A 19,900-nucleotide genomic window follows, 5' to 3' on the forward strand; every position below is an offset into this window, starting at 1 on the left:
CATATGATTTATAGAAATACCATGAAATGTAATACAGTATGTATATCCCAGAAGCAAGTTTTAGTCTAAACTAATTACCAGCTTTAATAGACTGACATCTTAATAACAGTTAACTACAGAACATATTGCTATAACTATCTCCTGATAACACTTGGCATCCACTGAAGTAAACAAAATATGACAAATTTTTAAAGAGAAATTTGTATTTTTCATAGCTACAAACCTGAGGTCTTAACAATAGGGTACTTTCTAGCGCCTAATTGGATCCAGTTAAAAAGCAGATGAAAGCAAGGAATCTTGTGATATCTGGCAACGCATGAGTAGATCAGGTGAAGGAAGAGTGGTCCGTCAGGGACCACTCACCTATGCTACTGCGTCAGTCTTTCCCAACTCAGGATGTCTTGAAAAACAGAGGGTCGGCTAGAGGCGGGCAGTATAATATTAAGACCTCAGGTTTGTAGCTATGAAAAATACAAATTGTCTTAGAAAATTTGTCATTTGTTCATATGCGAACAAACCTTCGGTCTTAATGATAGGAAAGACTTGTACTTGGAAGGAGGTACAAGACATCCTAAACCGGCTGGGGGTCTACCCACCAGTCCAGCTTCCAGAAGAAATGACTTCTGGAGAGGGACTGAAGCCCGTTAAGAAGCTCGATAAAATGATATCTACCCACTCAGACCCTGAGTGACGTACAATGATATGTATATGGGAGAATCATTGTATAGGGAACCAAAGAGAAACTACGATTGTCCAATAGCAAACCAATACACTAGGGTTTGTACTACTCCCAACTCCTCCTTGCCAAGAAGTGGAGCATATGCTACCGAATAGAGGGTTTGATATTGTATATTAAGCAACCACACTATTAGAATGACTACCTTACTCACCTGTATCAGACCAGTCCAGCGAATGACATGTCCATTCCTTAACCTGCCCGAAGGAAGAAAGAAAGGTACAAGAGAAAGGAGACCAGCCAACTCACTCATTCTCTCATCCACACAATCATCTTAGGTTAAGGGCAACTATGAGTTACACAACCTGTTGGGCAGCCACCACAGGACCCAGGGAAAACGCGTCTGTAGATCTGTGGGCAACATCCTTAAGATAGAAAGAGGTGAACGTGGACTGATGTAACCAAGTACCAGAGCTCAGCCAGAGAGGGACCAATACCCAACGTCAAGCACTCTAGCCTACACAGACGTGGTGGTGGAATCATCAAGAGTCAAGTATGCCTGTCTAATGGCTTCATCCAAAAACAGATAATATTCTTAGACACCTCTTTCTTCGTACAGCCTGTGCTAACAAAATGTCTGCAGCAGCCTGGTCTAAGGTACCGAGTCCTTTTAAGATAGCAACGCAGGGTACAGACAGGGCACAACAAAAGCTCTTGAACTTCACCACCCACAAAGTCATTCAGTGATGGAATGGAAAATGAAGTGAACCTGTCATCGTGCACAGAGGGATTTTGGGTCTTGGCCATGAATTCCAGGACAAATTCGAAGGACACTGACCCCCAACCCCTGGTGTGCTTCACATCATAGCTTAGACTGTGGAGTTCTCCTGCCCTATTGGAAGATGCCAAGGCCAGAAGGAAAACTGTCTTGAGCGTCAAGTTCCTGTCAGATGAGCGACACAAGGGCTCATATGGACTCTTAGTGAAGCTCTTGAGAGCCAAGGAAACATCCCACGACGGAGGCTTGAGCTCTCTAGGAGAGCTTGACTGCTCAAACCCCTTAACTAGCAAGGAAAGTTCCCAGAAAGAGGAGATGTCAATACCTCGAAGGCGTAACACCAAACTCAGGGCCGCCATGTGTTTCTCGTATCTAAGGCAGGTTAAAAAGTCTGCTATTTGCTGAATAGAGGTTGTAAGTGGAGAAAAACCCCGTCTACGGCACCAGTCACAGTAGATCACCCATTTGCCTTGGTAAACCGTGGAGGTCAACTTTCTGAGACTGCTGGACATATGCCCTGCTGTTCTCTGAGAAAAGCCTCTCCCTCGGAGATGCTTGATAGCCTCCAACCGTGAAGAGACAGGGATTTCTATTGACAGGTGGAACCTTTTCGCATGTGGCTGACACAGATGTCGCCACAGGGGAATTTCCCTCTGGACCTCTAACAACAATGACAGCAGATCTGGGAACCATTCTGCCTGAGGCCACAGAGGGTCTACCAAAGTCATCCTGAGACCCTGTGAATTTAATAGCCTGTTCAGAACTTGACGGATCAAACAAAACAGAGAGAAGGCATACACCTCCAGGTTGTCCCAGGAATGTTGGAATGCGTCCTCTTCTAACGCTAAAGGATCTGGGACCACTAAACAGAATATCTCCAGCTTCCTGTTGAAGCGAGTCACAAAAAGGTCCAGCATGGGTCTCCCCCAAACCTGGAAGAGCTTGTCTGCTACCACCTGATGAAGGGACCACTCTGTGCCTAGAAACTGTCTGCAACATGGAGGCTGCCGTAGATTCAAACGCTGAGGCATCTTCTGGAGACCTGCTCCAAAGTCAATCCCGGCTTCAGGCAAATGACGTCTGGGTTAAGATGGCGCGACATAAAAAATGCAGTTTGTAGCATAGTACTTCCTATGTCTCGTGAGAGGCAGGGGTAGTAGCTTCGCAGAGCCCCTAGAGCGAAGCAAACCGTCCCAGTCCGAAACAGAGGCGTTAACCATATGCAAGACCAACTGGACGTGCCCCGACAAGGGAAGCTGAAGAGATGATTCGGGATCCTGCATAGCTCCCACTAAGGCTTGCAAGCAAGAAGGAGTGCAAGACGACAAAGCCTGAGTCTTACTTTCCAAATTGTTGAATACACGAATGAGATCGACAACTTCCGAAAAGGAAGACAAAAACTTTCACGTGTCTCCCTCCTCCTGCTCTGGCAACAGAGACCGACGATGAGAAGAATGTGTAGGCTCCTGTAAGGCACCTTCCTCATTTAAATTAATGGAAGGATCAGCAGCCAAACAGCCCGAAACACGAACTAACCTGTCTGGGCTGGGTCCAAGCGCCGTCTCTTGATAGAACCCTCTACAACACTAGGAACATTACTACGCACTCCTCCAACAGATGACGCACTAACATGTCCATGAATGGTCACGGGTGTGGCAGACGTACGAACGTGAGTAGGAGAGGAATCCCAAACACTCAAGATCGAAGGAGAATCCCCCAGAGTCAAACTCTTGGAAGCACCAGAGAGAGGGGCAGGCAAACACTCCTGCTGCACCAACTTTGCGCTCACCACCTTCGATCTCTTGACAGGCGCCTTGAGATCCTTACTGCGACAAATAGGCCCTGGAGAAGTAGGAGGACTTACATCATGTGCACGGACAGGGGAGGTTGCAACATGCTTGCAATGTGCACGGATGGGGGAGGTTGCAACATGCTCATGAACCAAAGCAGAGGACAAAGCAGCCACTGCAGATTACAAAAGAGAAGATACACTAACACTCTCCGAAACACCATCACTCTCAAGAACACGTCCGCATTGTTCCTCCCTCGTAGGCAAAAAAAGAATAAAGTCCTTATCCCTCCAACGCTTGATACGTTGACGTGGCATAGAGGGGGAAGAGGGAGAGGAAGACAGCACTGGTTTCTTATGCAATCTCTTCGCAGGAGGCGGGGACAATGCAACAAGTTTCCTTCCAGTCCTCCCAGCCGACAAGGCAGCCAACTTATCATCCAAAACAGAGTCCAACCTCTTAAGCACCGCCTGGCATATAACCTCAGACTGATCTGCAAGAGAAGGCTCCGATGACATGTAAGGGAAATGTAGCGAACTGGGTGGCAGAGAAGACGTCATGGCTGAGAGAAGCAGTGCAGAGACGACTGGGAGTGACATCATTGATGGGAGTGACGTCATAGGTGGTGATGACATCACGGCTTCTCCTTGGTCTGAAGGGGAAGCAGACGCCTCTGGCGGAGGAATACACAACGACTGATCCATGACGTCATCAACGGGGGTGACGCCACGGCCTCCCTCCGACTTGAAGAAGCAGCAACAGTCACTAGCGGAGCAATGCAAGATGGCTGACCTCAGCTACCCACGAAGACGAGGCCGGGAGCAGAGGGGAGGGCCTGGCCAGCCTGAGGAGGGGGTTAACGAGCCTTCATAAAGTGCGCTAGCAACCCCTCCAAGGACGGGGGACTCCCTAGACCAAGCGTCTTCCAAATCGCCGCCATCTTAGACGCCTCCAACTCTGGAATAAATGAGAATGATGAAAAAGTCTCCCCTTTCCCGGGAATCAAATTAACTCCCGAAGAAGAAGGGGCGACATTACAAAAATCAGCCTGGGGGCCTTCCGATACTTCCAGCAATGAATTCAATGGAAGAAAAGGAAGGAGACACAGGAACAACGCTACCATGGGGGGTGAATACTGCAGGAGACGAAGCATCAGGAAGAGGCGAAATACCTTCTCATGAAGGAAGAGTCGGAACCCTCCGATGCTCTCTCTTGCTATAAAACGACTTCCACTGTTCTTAAGGCCATTCACGGCATTCTGTGCAAGGATTCGTAATAGTAAAAAAATTAGAACGGCATTTACTACATGTGATGTGGGGATTGGTCGCCACTGAAGAAAGAGAACACGGAAAACCTGGAATTCCGGGTCACACATGTTGACGAGGCCGAGGAGGAGTAGAAGAAGCTATAATGTCAACCACACACACACACACACACATACACACACACATACACACACACACTAAACACAAGCGAAACGGGCAACGAACTGTGTAAAGGCCGAGAGAGGGTAACCACAACTCTCGCCCAGGCGGTTAAGAAAAGACTGACCACTCTTCACCCTGTCTACGCATACATTGCCAGATATCACAAGATTCCTTGCTTTCATCTGCTTTTTAACTGGATCCAGCTAGGCGCTAGAAATGATCCTATTGTCAAGATTGAAGGTTTGTTTGCGTATGAACAAGCATTTAGTGCTTGAAATTTATCCTTCAGAACTAATGTAGTAACATAATAATATAGTAATAATATATTATGTTACTTTATAATACATGTCTTACTACTAACACCAAACTGCTTATGAAACAGGAAAATTGTAGCAGATGTCAAGATAGGAATATGCATCAAATGGAATTAAAACATAGACTACATTATATATTTCTAGTGAAGTGCATGTTAAAACTAATAAGTACAGCAACATAAAGGATACAAAAGCACTATTATACAGTTTGAAAAAGTGGGATATAATAAATTAGCTATGAATGCAATTCATAATAATGAAAACTAACTGACTTACAGAAAACAAAGTAGATACTTGTAACACATATAATAATGCTTTTGATAAGTAAAACAAAAGCAGTGCTTCCAACTAAACCTTGGTTTCTTTCTTCCCTTAAAATGAAATACATGTAAAAGAAGGTACCTTGTAACTGGTGGGACTTTCTTGCCCTTTCGTTTCTTCCTGGAGACAAAATGGAAATTTGAACTCAGATATTAAGCTACATCCAGCAGTGTTTTGGTAAAACTAATTCAGCATGCAGTACTTAAAGACAGTAAATATAAAAAACAGAAGTACAGTGAAACTTTATTTTGTTTTGAATTTGAACATAAGATTAAACTGTGCTGTTTCTCAACATCCAAAACAAAGACAATATCAGATACCACAATTAGTCATATGGACATGGTAGAAAGTTCTCACTGTAGCACTGTAAATCACAAAGCAAAGAAAATAAAATCCTTTCCCTAACGTTAAAAAATTTCATGCTTGAAATATCTCTTTATTATTTTATTGAATCTTCTTTTCAAAACAGCAAGAATTCTGGTCAATAGTACATTTAATGTATGACTTATATAACCAGGCTTCTTCAAACACAAGTAGTATGTATAAGCAACTTTCAGGCTATTATGGAAGACATGTTCTACCTACCTGCAAGTACTGAAGAAACTACTTAGAATTACAAAAGAGGGGGGGTCAAATCTAAAAAGCATTTTAATTTTTTATGGTCAGAAAATCTGCAACCCGAAGATGGCATTTCTTGGTTTTGCATATCTTTCAAATTAACGGTGCTGCATAATGATAACGGTCATGGAACTTCCTTTTCATAGGAATTCACTTCAGAAGAGGTACATATATGTTTAGCTGATGACCATGGAAGCTTTTCCTTTAAGAAGAATGACTGAGAAAAGAAATGTACCTTGCATCATAGAAGGAAGCTCCACAATATTCTTTTCATCAAACACACACCATTTTCTAATTGCCAGTTTGAAACTATCATTCTTCCCTCTAGTACTAAGTACTACGAATTATGTATAATTAGCAATAATAAGAGTCAGAGACAGTGTTAATCTCTCAAGATCTACAGCAAATACCAGCTTTCCAGTCTAATGTATAACTGACAAAGGATGACTCTTGCAACCTCCTATACAACCTGGCATATATCAGTGCAAGAGATTGATAGGGACAAGCATCATTGTTTGGTTCAGGTGGAGCCTAACTCTCGGAAATACCCATGGAAACCCTGTGTCCTCCATCAAAGAAAGGAAGATCCAGGTCAGTAGACAGCAAAATATCATCAGAATCTAGTAGTAATCACACTAAGTCCACCTCTCTTAGGCAAAAATCAAAGTACTAAACTGTGCAGCTCATCAGCATTTGACATGTTAACTTCTATCAGTTCTGCTTCACTGTGCATGTGTTGTGGGTGGATGATGAAGGAGTGAAGAGGGCTTTGAAGGAACTTGTTAGAGGAAGAAGATTGAGAGGGAGACAGAGATTTAGATAGTGAGATAAAGGAAGATTGGAGAGAAGACGTTTGGTGGAGGATGATGCCTTTGATAGAAAGCAGTGGAAAAGGCGCATCAGGCTACCAAACCCTCAATGCAGGGATAACGATGGTTAAGAAGACTTGACTTGAGCCTAACCCTGATCTTAAGCTATACAGTATCCTAATCTTGTCCAAAAGGGTCTTGAGTAGTAACACGTGCTGAGTACCCACCACAACACTTGTGTAGTACCAAGAGTTTGCACTGGAAGTAGGGGGGAGTCTATTCTATGAAGTCTCAAAACAGTAAACCTTGGGGCATGAACCAATTGATATAGCTGTCAAAGTAATTGTCACCCTTCCTTTACTGGTTTAACAAGAGAACAAGCAGCTTGTGTACCCCCTAATTTCAGGAAAGGCATCTGACAAGACAATCTAAAGCTATAGATTTCTTCGGACATCTTACAATGGACTAAAGAAATGCCCGAGTTAGAATCCAAAGAACAGGAGATGCGTCTCACTGAGAATTGATTCCAGAATTAAAGTATGTAGGTTGAAAATATGGATCTATTCAAGCAAAGTGCAACATCATATTGTCTAATGGTTTCATCATGATCATAAAGTTGATCTTCAAAAACTACTTTTCTGACAAACTAAAGCACAGGTCTTAACAGGCAATTTGATTTTGCTATAATCATTCAAGACCACTGCCACACTTCCCCTCCCTTTGTACAGTTTTAGTATACTATACCTTCACACCAAAGTTTAAGTCAATAATAATAGAGTGGATTTTTATATTTTCATATACATAAAAAAAAGTTGTGCACTTTACCTAACAGTTGTGTACTGCACCTAACATACCAAAAAATAAATGAACAAATTTTCATCAATTACAGTAGCTCCCAAAATACCACAACAATGCTGACAATGTTCTTACATGATGCAGTATGGAATCCTAAAAATGATGCTAAGAGATATTCACTCACTTCAACCAAACTATATGGTGGCACCTCAACTTTAAAATACATAATGAACAATGTCATGGATATTTCAACTAGTAAGTCTTATGAGTCATATCAGTGTCTGACTTAATTACAAAGCAGTATCTACTGGACAATAATTAATACCTCTATCCATCTCTAATTATTATCTCCAATGCATGACAGTATAGTGTGTCCCTAAATTACAGCCTATTTGACATACTACAGTCAACTGCATAAATAACCATAATTTCTTCCCTCAATTCATTTTCCCAAGACCTCAGGGATTACCTTAGGCCATGCATCTTAATCAAATTATAAGTTAAATATGTACTAAAATCAGTAACTACGCAATATAACTTATGACCAGCTGTTGCAGTGTTAGAGCAGAAAGAGGACTTCACACTGCACACACGATACTTACTAAATATTCACTTCTATCATAATCATGTCCAGTAATATATTGACTGAAATGCTCTATTCTACTGAATCAAGCAAAATCATTTGTAACCCTCTGAATGCTGTAATAATACAATACTCTAACAAATGTCTGCAAAATAAAACAATCAAACTTGGTCATTTATGCAAAAATGGGATATCCAATACAATATATTGGATAAATTTTCTACTCTGAGAATAGACACTGACTTTTCATATTTTTAAACTGACTTTCTGCCATACGGTTGCAGTCAAAGGGTTTTAAGCCTTTAATCTACAGTTACCACAAATATCAGTAGCATATTCACGAAGTCTTACCTGGAAGCCTTGGGCTCTGTTGCATACTGATGAAGATCAGCTACAACTGCAGTAGCTACAAGAGGCTTGCTGCCAAAGGCTCTATGGTCAAATACTCTAAGTGTCAAGGGCGGCAAATACAGTTCTTCTTTTGGGAGTTCCTGAATGATGTGCAACATATGAATGCATTAGAAATATCATCACTAACGTTTCCACATATTGCATATAAGAAGCAAGTCTCCTCCTCTGTTACATCATAATTTGTCTATTTCACATAACTTACAACATCAAAAACTAGGTGAGGCTTGTCAAAATTGGGGTTAACTCGAAGATTGGCCATCACTGGTGACAGAACAGTTTCACCACCACATTCAAACTCAATGGATGGTCTCGTTACAGACTGGAGCTCATAAGTCGCCATATTCCTCACACCCCAACATAAAACCTTTGGAAAAGATTAGCTTTCATTAAACAGATTGAACTACTCATGCAACACAACAGCAACTGTGGAATAAGAAACTGCTAAATGCCCATTCTAATATAGAAAATGTTTCTGCACTCTTATGTGACAACGTAAAACTAAAGCCAGTAACAGTTCAGAAATTTCAAATTTCCAGTATCTCACCTCAATCCTTGTTCGCTGTAATAAGGGTCTGACACCAAAAGGCACCATATAGAAATCCCCTCGTACAGGAGGCAAGATGGGAAGTTCACCAACATCTTTCAGAAGCAATTCGAATGAAGCCAGGAGTTCTCCTAAAAGTACATCACACAATCGCTTAATATGTACATTTCAGATGATTTACAAATATGCTGGCATGAAGTAACAAGCATCCACTCATAATTCATTTTGTCAAAGAAATTAAGTTCTGAATTAGTTTCGTTAGACACAAAGTCCCCCTAAAATAATAAAATTATGGGTAGCTGAGACAATATCTAGTCTACCAAGCAAAAATAAATTTATCAATGGTGTTAATACTATTTCATAAATTATAAGTAGTCCTTAATTGTTGTAAGGCTTTGGAAGAATTGCATTAATATATGTAGTATTGTAAGGAACTACAGAGATTGTGTAGTCTAATGTATGGCTTTGAAAGTATTTTTACACTTATCTGTAATGCTCTGTTTTACAGCAAGGCTATGGATGAATTATCCAAGGTATGTAACTGGTTACTATTCACTGTGGAAGCAAAGTAAAGAGCCATATATAAAAAGAAACTGCCCTTTATTGCAAGTTGCTCAACTTTTAACTATTTATAGTAACATGATTTACCTTGTTTTTCATTTCCCCGGGCAAGTGGATACCACTGCAAGGGGCAAGGATCATATCCCTCAGATGTGTTGAGAACTGTTGGACGACAAAAAACTCTACCTAGGAATTCTGGTGCACCCTGTTAAGATTAAAAAGTAAAATGAAAAATATATTATAAAAATAATGCCAGGAGATAGAACCAACACTAAAATTGACAGAATTTTTTTTTTTTCACAAATGTGTAAGCTTACCCGAGCATCCCAGTCAAATATCTCGATTACTATATCAGGTGGCTGTGTCTCTGTTGTACCAACAGAACCAGAGAGCTTAACATCATCAAAGATGAGGGTTTCATCCCAAGTAGGACAAAGTGTTGCAGACCTTTTGTCAGTTTGTTGTGTGCTGTTGCAAAAACAAACTACTGCATAAGGATCTGAAAGAGTTTCATAATTAAAAACAGGTCAGCTTATTTGAATAAAATCTTTCTCAATATGATTTGTTTGCAATAGTTGATGACTGAAGAAACTTACATCATTAACATAGAATTTGACAAATCTGAATAAGAAAAAGATATTTTGATTACCTGAAAGGCCAGTTTTGTCACCAGCAGGAAGATCTCGAGCTTGGTAGATGTGAGCTCTTAACTGATACTCATGACGTTCTGCACTCACTATATACATACGAGGACAAGTCAGCTGTGTGAACTCCTCCTCCCCTACAGAATTAAAAGTACAGCTGTAAGAATATACTGTCAAAGAAAATTTTGTGAATTCCTCTTCACCTACAGAAATTAAGTAGTACTACTGATATATTGAATACATCACCATCAATGGATATCATATCTTACTAAAAAACAATGAAAATTTCTTGCAGCTCATGAAAAAGACTTTAGAATCTGCTCATATCTGCATTTACTACCAGACGACTGCCATTTTCTATCTCACTTTTACAGAGAAAAGTATCTGGGGCAATTTTGTGGCATAAAAAGGGCTAAGCAATGGATCTATATAAAATTTTGTATAAACAATATCTTTGCAGAAACTTAATCAATAAAATTTACTTAATTTTTTATTCATTAGAGTCACTTTCAAGTACTATAGCTTGAAAATTTACATATAAAAGAAGTTGTACTGTCTAGGCACTTGACAGAGAGATGAAAGTTTGTGTAGGATAAAACTTACCTGTTCCAGCTTTCACTGCAAGTCTTGGAGTTGGTGGCAAACCCTGTTGTGTGGGCACCAATCGTCGTCTCCAGCGTCGTCTGCGAACCATGTCAATTTTGCGTTCCAAAGCATGAAACTGTAGTCTGAAGAGAGGGGCGTACTCCCATCCATCGATCGGGAGGCTCATATGCTACACAGAAAAAATTCAATGAGTGCTTATAGTAATAAGCAGCAGCACTAAGAAATAAAATTATGATTGTATGTGAAGAATTTAACTTACTTTTTCTACTTTGTGAGTGAGGTAACGGTCACGCATCCACCTACGGCGTCGACAGACATGGAAGATCTTCTCTTGTGGAGACCAACCCATGATACCAGCTTCCACTGTATATTCCCACCCTTCACCATCAACTGCACGCTGAAGATCATACTACAAAAAAAAAAAAAAAAAAAAAAAAAAAAAAAAAAAAAAAAAAAAAGGTCACAAACATGTATAAATAAAACAATATATGTACGTTAATTCATAACTTAATAAAATTAAAATATTACTCAATAAATTTATTAAAAATCTAATATTTTCAATGGAAAAGCATCTGAGGTATGTAACTTTCACTATCCTATGCATTCCCACTGTTTTCAATAAATAATGTTGCATGAGCCTTTCTTATTTTGTTCAAATGACCTTTCTGTACAGGTTTTTAGGTAGTACATACTATGTTTATAAAAATGCACTTAGAAATTTATAAAGGGAGCTCTTCACCTCCTGAATTATTATTATTATTATTATCATTATTTCTGGGCTTGGCCGTGTCGCTCCGTGAAATAGGTTCCTTTAGCACTATTTCTAAGGTAAAATATTGTTATAATACCAGAGAACCGCTAAATTGGAAATGCCAGAATATTCTGGCTCGCTCACCTTTATTAAAAGGTGTCGGTATGGTTTCTGGGGTGAGTGAAACCACTACCACGGGTCCTTCTCCAATTAGCCTCTCCTACATCAAAAAACCTCAAAAAGAGAAGAGCCGACCTATGGCTCACTACCTGCTACCGTGTAGCTAGCGCCTGTGACGTCATTCCTTTGATAGCACTACTACGCTACACACACGTTTTCTTTTGCTGTTTTGTGTTTCTCGCTTTTTGGAATTTTATTTCACTATGGATCGTCAATCTGCTTCTGCATCCAAGTTAAGTACTGCTATTTAAGTTGACACTATTTAGGGACTGCCTTTGGCTTTTTTAACCGAATTATTTAGGTTTTTGTGAGTCCCACGTACCCCACGCGGCATTTCGGGGCCCCGGAGCCGACATTTGCAAGCGTGCTCCTTTGTGTCTCACGTGGTCTCCCATACCTAGTGAGCACGAATTATTATAGCAGTATTGTTAAGTCATTATGTTTTTACTATTATTGGTGATGCTTTTTCGACGATCATGTCCTTGCACGGGGGATTCTACCGAGCACATGTTCCTGTTTCGTAGCCTTTCGGGACCTTACCATTACAGTTTCATGCATGCATGTTCCTTTTGGTTAGGTTACCTTGTTAGGCCTTATGAGACTAAGCTAGTCTTTCTTTTAGTCCTAGCCTACCCTGGCTGCCTGTCCTATGTTTATTCGTAACGACACTAGGCCAGCTGCTCGGAGTTGCCAGGTCTTGACCACCCTTACCGGTTGGTAATACCTAGTCCCTCCAGGATGCTCCTCTTTCTCTTCATCTCATTTTATTCCCTTTCCCCCCGTGTTTATTGTACATTTCATTTTATCTTATCTCATTGCTGTGAGTCAGCTTCGGTTGGCCTATAAGCCTTCCTTTCGCCTGGCCTTCTTCACCTCGTGGGTGCCCGCACCCAACCGTGAGGGGTGGGTTCAGGCACTCCCGGCGATCGTAGTAGCCACCACGCTACTGCTCCTCTCCCTTCTCTCCCCCCACAGCTCCCACCCAGGTGGGTTGATATCTCGCTCACGTTGCCGCTGACAACCGATCCGAGTTCACTCTTGGGGGTGGAGGGAGGCCCCAACGGGGACCCACGGTGTGCGGGTGGCGCTACTCAGCCGGTCTCATCCCAGAGTAGGGGAGGAGCTTGGCTCTACCCAGCCTTGGCCGGCCACCAGGCTCGGGTGGGCTCGGCTTTCCTCGGCTCTCTGGGCTATACCCTCGCCCTTAGTCACTCCCTCCCCTCCGCTCTGGCGGAAATAGGATTCCGGCATAACCGGATTCCTTGAGGGTGATGACTATGCGGAGGCTCCAGCCTCCGACGGGCTTACATTATTTAATTTTCCACATTATAATATTTGTTATGTTTATAGTATTAGTTTTACTATTCAAGCCAATGTGCTTTTCCGGGAGTTACCCCTTCCGGTCTCTCCCATCTCGCCCAGTACCTGCTTGGACTACTCCTCTCCGGCGTATGACAATAGTAGCTACCCTGATTAGGTAGTTGTCTGTTCTCCGGTAGCACCGGAAACACAGATAACTACTTGCTACTTGTTCTACCGGATTCCCCAGCACGGTGCATGGCAAGAGACGGCCGAGTCGGGAACAACTCTACAACACCGGAACACTCTGGTGTTATGACATATCAACCACGGACATTGTCCGGATGGTTAACAATGGTACTCATGTATCATTCCATTTACAGGCCACCCATTGTATGGAGACCGGCTGCAACGCCGTCCTTCAGGATCCCTGTGGGCACAACGTCTGCCGGACCCACGCCACCTGTGCAGTCCAACTAGAAGGTTCGGTAGTGTGGCATCATGAGAACTGTTTCACCTGATACGACCTCGTGGAACGAGTCTCCTCTGATGTAAGTGCCTCTCCGGAGTGTACATAGAGGAACAGGGTGGACCATTGTAATATATATGTCAAACATATACCTTCTAAGTTAAGTTATAGTATTAAGAGATAAGTTTAAGTTTAACACTGACCTTCTCTTAAAGGCAGCCCAGTCTGTTCGGGATGCTGCTCTTTCCACCCTCAAGGTATGGGTGGGCGGCTTCGGGCGGAATGTAGGCAAGGCGAAGCCATACATCCTCTCTCAAGAGATGGCCACTTTGATCTTCCCCGGGGGGAAGAGTACAGGCTACGTAGACCCCGAAGTAGCAGCTCCCATCATAGCATCTATTCAAGACGCAGTGGCTCAACACTCAGAGGAGGCTTCGACGCAGGAGGTCGCAGAGGAGGTCGCGGCACTCGATCTGGATGTCGAGCCCATGACAGTGGACGGCATGGGCAACGGTAAGGATGTTAATGAGGCAAGCCTTGTAGGTGCTCAAGGCCTCCCCTTGGGCACGTCTAGACCTTCTTCTCCTTCCTCTTCTACTTCCTTCCAGGGGTTCTCCGGGGGATTTCCATCATCTAGATCGAAATCCCTCTCGGCGATCCCTAAAGTCAAGGGCAAGCGTGACTCTAAATTGCTGCCAAAGCCCCTTCCCAGAAAATCATACACTAGCCAAGTCCATAAAGCTCCGGCTCACCACCCCGGAGCAGACAAAACCAAACATGGGTCTCTCTCCAAGGGCTCGAAGACCAAGTCTTCCAAGGAGAGAACCCACTCTTCCACCTCGGATCCTGTGGCATCCACCTCTAAAGGTGCGATACCTAAGGTATTCACTGAGAGGGCAGAGCCCCCCTTCTTCGACCAGGAAGCATTCGCATCCAATATGATGCAACAAATGGGGAACATGGTTGGGAACATGGTTGGGAACTTGGTCAATACCAAGTTCCAAGAAATCCTCGAAAGGCTGGTTACACAGGAGACCATAGTCGCAGGTCTCCAACAAGGCGTAGCGTCGGGGCTTCAACAACCCGGCCAAATAGCCCATGGCCAGGTTATGCTGGACTCCTCCACTCTCCCTTCCTTCCACCCAAGCAACCCACGGAGGGTGGCTAATTATGCACCTTTCGTAAACGGAATGCTTACGATTGAGGGCTGCGGAACTTGAAGGATTGAGGACTTCGAGTTCTACCCACCAGGGTTGCAGGCCCCTTTCATAGGCTATGTCCATCTTACGGAATCTGCTTTGATCAGGGAGGACAAGGTCCCGAAAGAGACAGTCATCCTCTCTCGGGACCAAGCTCAGCAAGTTTGGATACGTAACCTTGACGAATGGCAGTGTGTTAACACTAAGGTCACAGCCTTCAGGAGTCCATTCACAATTTTTACTGTGGATGAGGACACCCCAATCCCGTTCACATCTAAAGTGGCAGAACTCACTCTGCAAGCTGCAATGAGAGATGAGCCTATGCCACAGCTCCGGGAGATGGAATCAACATCTCTGCTACTTCCTGGAACAGATGACCTATGGGTAGACTTACCAGCAACCTTCTCAGTTGGCAAGCTTAAACCTGACTGTGCCATCTCTCTATTCAGTGAGCGGCTACCCAGGCTGTCTGATGGGCTCATCCAGATGGAATTCGACGCTAGGACACGGCTTGCGAGGTCCCTCAATGCTCTAGTCATGACAGAAACAGCAGCTCTTGTGTATTCGCAAGAACTGTTGTTCAAGATCATTGCTAAGGCACAATTGCTGAGTATGCAATGTGGCTAGTATGATTTTGTTGTGGCTAGGAGGAACTGTAGGAAGCATGTCCTAGCAGAATCCACGATCAGGCACGAACCCAACAAACTCCTGGCCTCTTCTATAAGGGGTGCGGACTTTTTTCCAGCCTCAGCAGTCAACGAGGTGCAACATGAGGCTGCTAGGTTGAACCAAAGCCTGTGGGTTTGGTGGGGATTAGTCTCCAAAAGAAAATCGGAGTCTTCCTCTTCGAATCCCAAAGAAAAGAAAAAGCCTAGGAAGTTCCAGCCCTTCCAGGCACCCCAGCAACAAGCTTTGGTTCAGGCAGTACCGGTTCCCCAACCCTCTACCTCTAAGAGCCAACCCCAACAGCAGTTTGTGCTGTTGACTCAGCCACAACAGCCGCAGGCATCAACTTCCTTTGCTGTTTCCCCGGCCTTTAACCCAACCTTTGAAAACCAGGCATTTCAGGCATTCAGTAGTTTCGGTAGGGGCGGCAGATCTAGAGGCGCCTTTCATCAACAAGGCAGCGATAAAAGCGAGGCAATGACCAGCCGAGGCAGAGGTGCACGAAAGAAAAGGAAAAGAGGAGGACGTGGAGGCTGTCCATCAGCAACCCAATGAGAACTCCCAGGTAGGAGGGAGGCTGTACCTCTTTCGTCATCGTTGGAGGTTCAGCAATTGGGCACAAAGTATTGTATCCAAAGGTCTGGGCTGGAGTTGGATCGAAGGTCCACCTCCACCCAATACCTTCTATCAGGAACCAACAGCGGAGTTGGTAGAGTATTCCCGCGATCTCCTTCAAAAAGGAGCAGTGTCAAGAGTCAAACATTTAAAATTTCAAGGTCGCTTGTTCAGTGTGCCAAAGAAAGACTCAGACAAAAGAAGAGTAATCTTAGACTTGTCCCGTCTAAACTTATTCATTCTTTGCGACAAGTTCAAGATGCTGACCATTTCACAGGTGTGGACCTTACTTCCCCGTGGGGCCGTCACCACCTCTATAGATCTTACAGACGCCAACTATCATGTCCCGATAGCAAGGCACTTCCGTCCGTTCCTAGGCTTCAAGTTAGGGAACCAAGCCTACTCCTTCAAGGTAATGCCCTTCAGGCTCAACATAGCCCCCAGGATATTTACAAAGCTGGCGGATACGGTAGTTCAGGAACTAAGGTCTCAGGGTATTATGGTAGTAGCCTATCTGGACGATTGGCTCATGTGGGCCTCAAGCATCGAAGATTGCCACAAGGCTACAGCCACGGTCATCTGTTTTCTCGAATACCTAGGATTCAAGATAAACAGGGCAAAATCCCGGCTAACACCGGCGTCCCGTTTCCAGTGGCTGGGAATTCATTGGAATTTGGATTCGCATACTCTATCAATCCCGCCGTTGAAAAGGAAAGAAATAGCCAAGGCAACCAGACAATTTCTGAAATGCAAACAGACGTCCTGGAGAAACCAAGAAAGGATCTTAGGTTCTCTCCAATTTGCTTCAGTGACGGACGTCCTATTGAAAGCCAAACTGAAGGATGTAAATCGGGTTTGGCGTTCAAAAGCGAACAAAAGATTCCGGGACAGGTTAGCCCCGATTCCGGCGATCTTACAGAAACGTCTCCGCCCCTGGGCGGAGGTCAAGAATTTGTCAAAGACAATTCCACTACAATTTCCTCCACCGGCCTTAGTGATCCACACAGATGCGTCACTAACAGGTTGGGGAGGATACTCACAGTACAAGAAGGTACAGGGTACTTGGTCCCTTCAATTCCGCCAACTTCACATCAATGTCCTGGAAGCCATGGCGGTGTCCCTCACCCTGAAGAAGCTTCGCCCAGCCAAGAAATCTCATATCAAGCTGGTGGTCGACAGTGCAGTGGTAGTACACTGCATCAACAGGGGAGGTTCAAAATCAAGCCACGTGAGCCATGTCATGATAGCCATCTTTTCACTAGCAGGCAAGAACAAGTGGCACCTATCAGCTACTCACCTTGCCGGAATACAGAACGTGGTGGCCGATGCGCTATCACGTTCAGTCCCACTGGAGTCCGAGTGGTCTCTGGACAAGGAGTCATTCAGTTGGGTATGTCACCTAGTACCGGGGCTCCAGGTGGATCTCTTTGCCACAGAATCGAACCACAAACTCCCTTGTTATGTGGCCCCCAACCTGGACCCTCTGGCTTACGCCACGGATGCGTTGGCTATAGATTGGAATCAATGGAACAAGACTTACCTCTTTCCTCCCGTGAATCTTCTCATGAAGGTTCTGCACAAGCTGAGGACATTCAAGGGTCAGGTGGCTCTGATAGCCCCCAATTGGCCCAAGAGCAATTGGTTCCCCCTTCTCCTGGAGTTGGGTCTCCGCCCTCAACGGTTTCCCAACCCCAAGCTGTCACAGCTAGTACAAACGAGGTCTGTGTTCGCTTCCTCAGGACTTCAGAAAGCCCTAACTTTATGGACTTCATGAAGTTTGCAGCTCAGAGGGATGCGGATATCGATCCTCAGAACATCATGTTCTTGGAATCAGATAAACGTGAATCAACCCTTCGTCAATACGATTCAGCGGTTAAAAAACTGGCTGGGTTCCTAAACAAATCTAATGTACGTACCATGACCACAAATCTGGCAATCTCCTTTTTCAGGTCACTATTTGAACAAGGTTTGGCAGCTAGTACAATCACTACTACCAAATCAGCCATGAAAAAGATTTTCCAGTTCGGATTCAAGATTGATCTAACGGAATCATACATTACTTCCATCCCCCAGAGCTTGCGCCAGGCTCAGACCTACTGAAAGGCCCAAGTCAGTGTCATGGTTCTTAAATGATGTCCTTAAGTTGGCCTCAGATACTAACAACACCTCGTGTGATTTTCAGTCCTTATTGAGGAAAACTCTATTCCTCATAAGCTTAGCCTCAGGGGCTAGAATTTCAGAACTGTCGGCTTTATCTAGAGACCCAGGTCATATAGAATTTCCCCCTTCAGGGGAAGTGTTACTTTCTCCAGATCGGCGGTTTCTTGCCAAAAATGAGGATCCATTAGATAGGTGGGCTCCGTGGAAAATCGTTCCGCTTCCACAGGACCCATCCCTTTGCCCGGTAACTTCATTGAAAGCTTACTTGAATAGGACAACTCTGAAATCTTCTGGGCCTCTATTTATTAGAGAAAAAAGTGGCACTATTTCCCTAAAAGCTATTAGGCAACAAATCTTATATTTTATCAAAAAAGCCAACCCGCAGTCCTTCTCACGGGTACATGATATTAGAGCTATAGCTACCTCAATAAACTTTTTCCAACATATGAATTTTGAAGATCTGAAGAAGTACACTGGCTGGAAATCTCCGAAAGTATTCAAACGCCATTACCTTAAGTCCTTGGAAATCCTTAAGTACCCGGCGGTAGCGGCGGGAAACACAGTTTCCCCCGGTACCGGCGGTGATAGTAGTCAGTAGTTCAGCTTATGTCTCGCCTTTGCCTTCTCCTTCCTACCGGCCTCATTAGCATTCTTGCCTTAGTCCCAGTTACGTCACTGTCGTACTGGTCCTTGGATGTAACATATTGTACATAATGTCTAGTTCATGACCTTCTATCTCAAATGTTTGTTTCCTATGATCATTAATGTTGTTTGATAGTTTTAAGGTTACTTACTCTTTATGTTATTGGTTTGTAACTTGATCTAGATTATAATGAACTAACCTTAATTGTTTTCATTGGAATCCTTTTGGAAAGTAATTTGTGTTCTTCCTTTTTCCAAGCTTGGTATTTTCTCTGGTACTATTTCACGGAGCGACACGGCCAAGCCCAGAAAAGGGATTTTGACGTAGGAAAAATCTATTTCTAGGCGAAGGGCCTGTGTCGCCCAGTGAAATCCCACCCTTGTCTTTCCCCCCCCAACAGTGCTCCAAGCTTGGGTGCTATCTGCAGGTATGACGTCACGGGCGCTAGCTACACGGTAGCAGGTAGTGAGCCATAGGTCGGCTCCTCTCTTTTTGAGGTTTTTTGATGTAGGAGAGGCTAATTGGAGAAGGACCTATGGTAGTGGTTTCACTCGCCCCAGAAACCATACCGACACCTTTTAATAAAGGTGAGCGAGCCAGAATATTCTGGCATTTCCAATTTAGCAGTTCTCTGGTATTATAACAATATTTTACCTTAGAAATAGTGCTAAAGGAACCTATTTCACTGGGCGACACGGGCCCTTTGCCCAGAAATAGATTTTTCCTACGTCAAAATCCCTTTATTTGACTTTAAAAACTAATAGAATATAAGTAAGCCTCAGTTATTCATCACCAACTCCTGCAGTGACCACAATAAAAATACGTATTCGTCGTCTATAGTAGATAGCCAACGTATATTTTTATAGTCTTGAGCAAATTAAATATACAGTGGTCTTAAGCAAGACATATTCTGCATTATCGGCTTATTGTATAAATGTTTTTGTTTTGTGAGAAAGTGGTGACATTACATATAGACAGCCTTTAGATAGCAGCTTTATAGGGGAAACTACTATGTACATGACAACAGACTGTATCCTGTAG

General features: G+C 43.6%; 1 protein-coding gene across 1 annotated transcript in view; it reads right to left on the bottom strand.

The window, feature by feature from the left end:
- Positions 1 to 19,900, bottom strand: part of LOC135221225 (myoferlin-like) — a 248,288-nt gene that overhangs the window by 107,831 nt on the left and 120,557 nt on the right. Inside the window, exons 25-33 of the mRNA XM_064259042.1 lie at positions 11,137 to 11,286; positions 10,875 to 11,046; positions 10,277 to 10,408; positions 9,945 to 10,126; positions 9,715 to 9,832; positions 9,067 to 9,197; positions 8,725 to 8,886; positions 8,463 to 8,602; positions 5,388 to 5,426 (exon numbers count right to left, since the gene is read on the bottom strand). Coding sequence (XP_064115112.1) covers positions 5,388 to 5,426; positions 8,463 to 8,602; positions 8,725 to 8,886; positions 9,067 to 9,197; positions 9,715 to 9,832; positions 9,945 to 10,126; positions 10,277 to 10,408; positions 10,875 to 11,046; positions 11,137 to 11,286 — 1,226 coding nt within the window. The remainder of the gene's footprint in view (positions 1 to 5,387; positions 5,427 to 8,462; positions 8,603 to 8,724; positions 8,887 to 9,066; positions 9,198 to 9,714; positions 9,833 to 9,944; positions 10,127 to 10,276; positions 10,409 to 10,874; positions 11,047 to 11,136; positions 11,287 to 19,900) is intronic.

This window comes from Macrobrachium nipponense, chromosome 2 (genome assembly GCF_015104395.2).
Source record: "Macrobrachium nipponense isolate FS-2020 chromosome 2, ASM1510439v2, whole genome shotgun sequence".
Taxonomy (NCBI): domain Eukaryota; kingdom Metazoa; phylum Arthropoda; class Malacostraca; order Decapoda; family Palaemonidae; genus Macrobrachium; species Macrobrachium nipponense.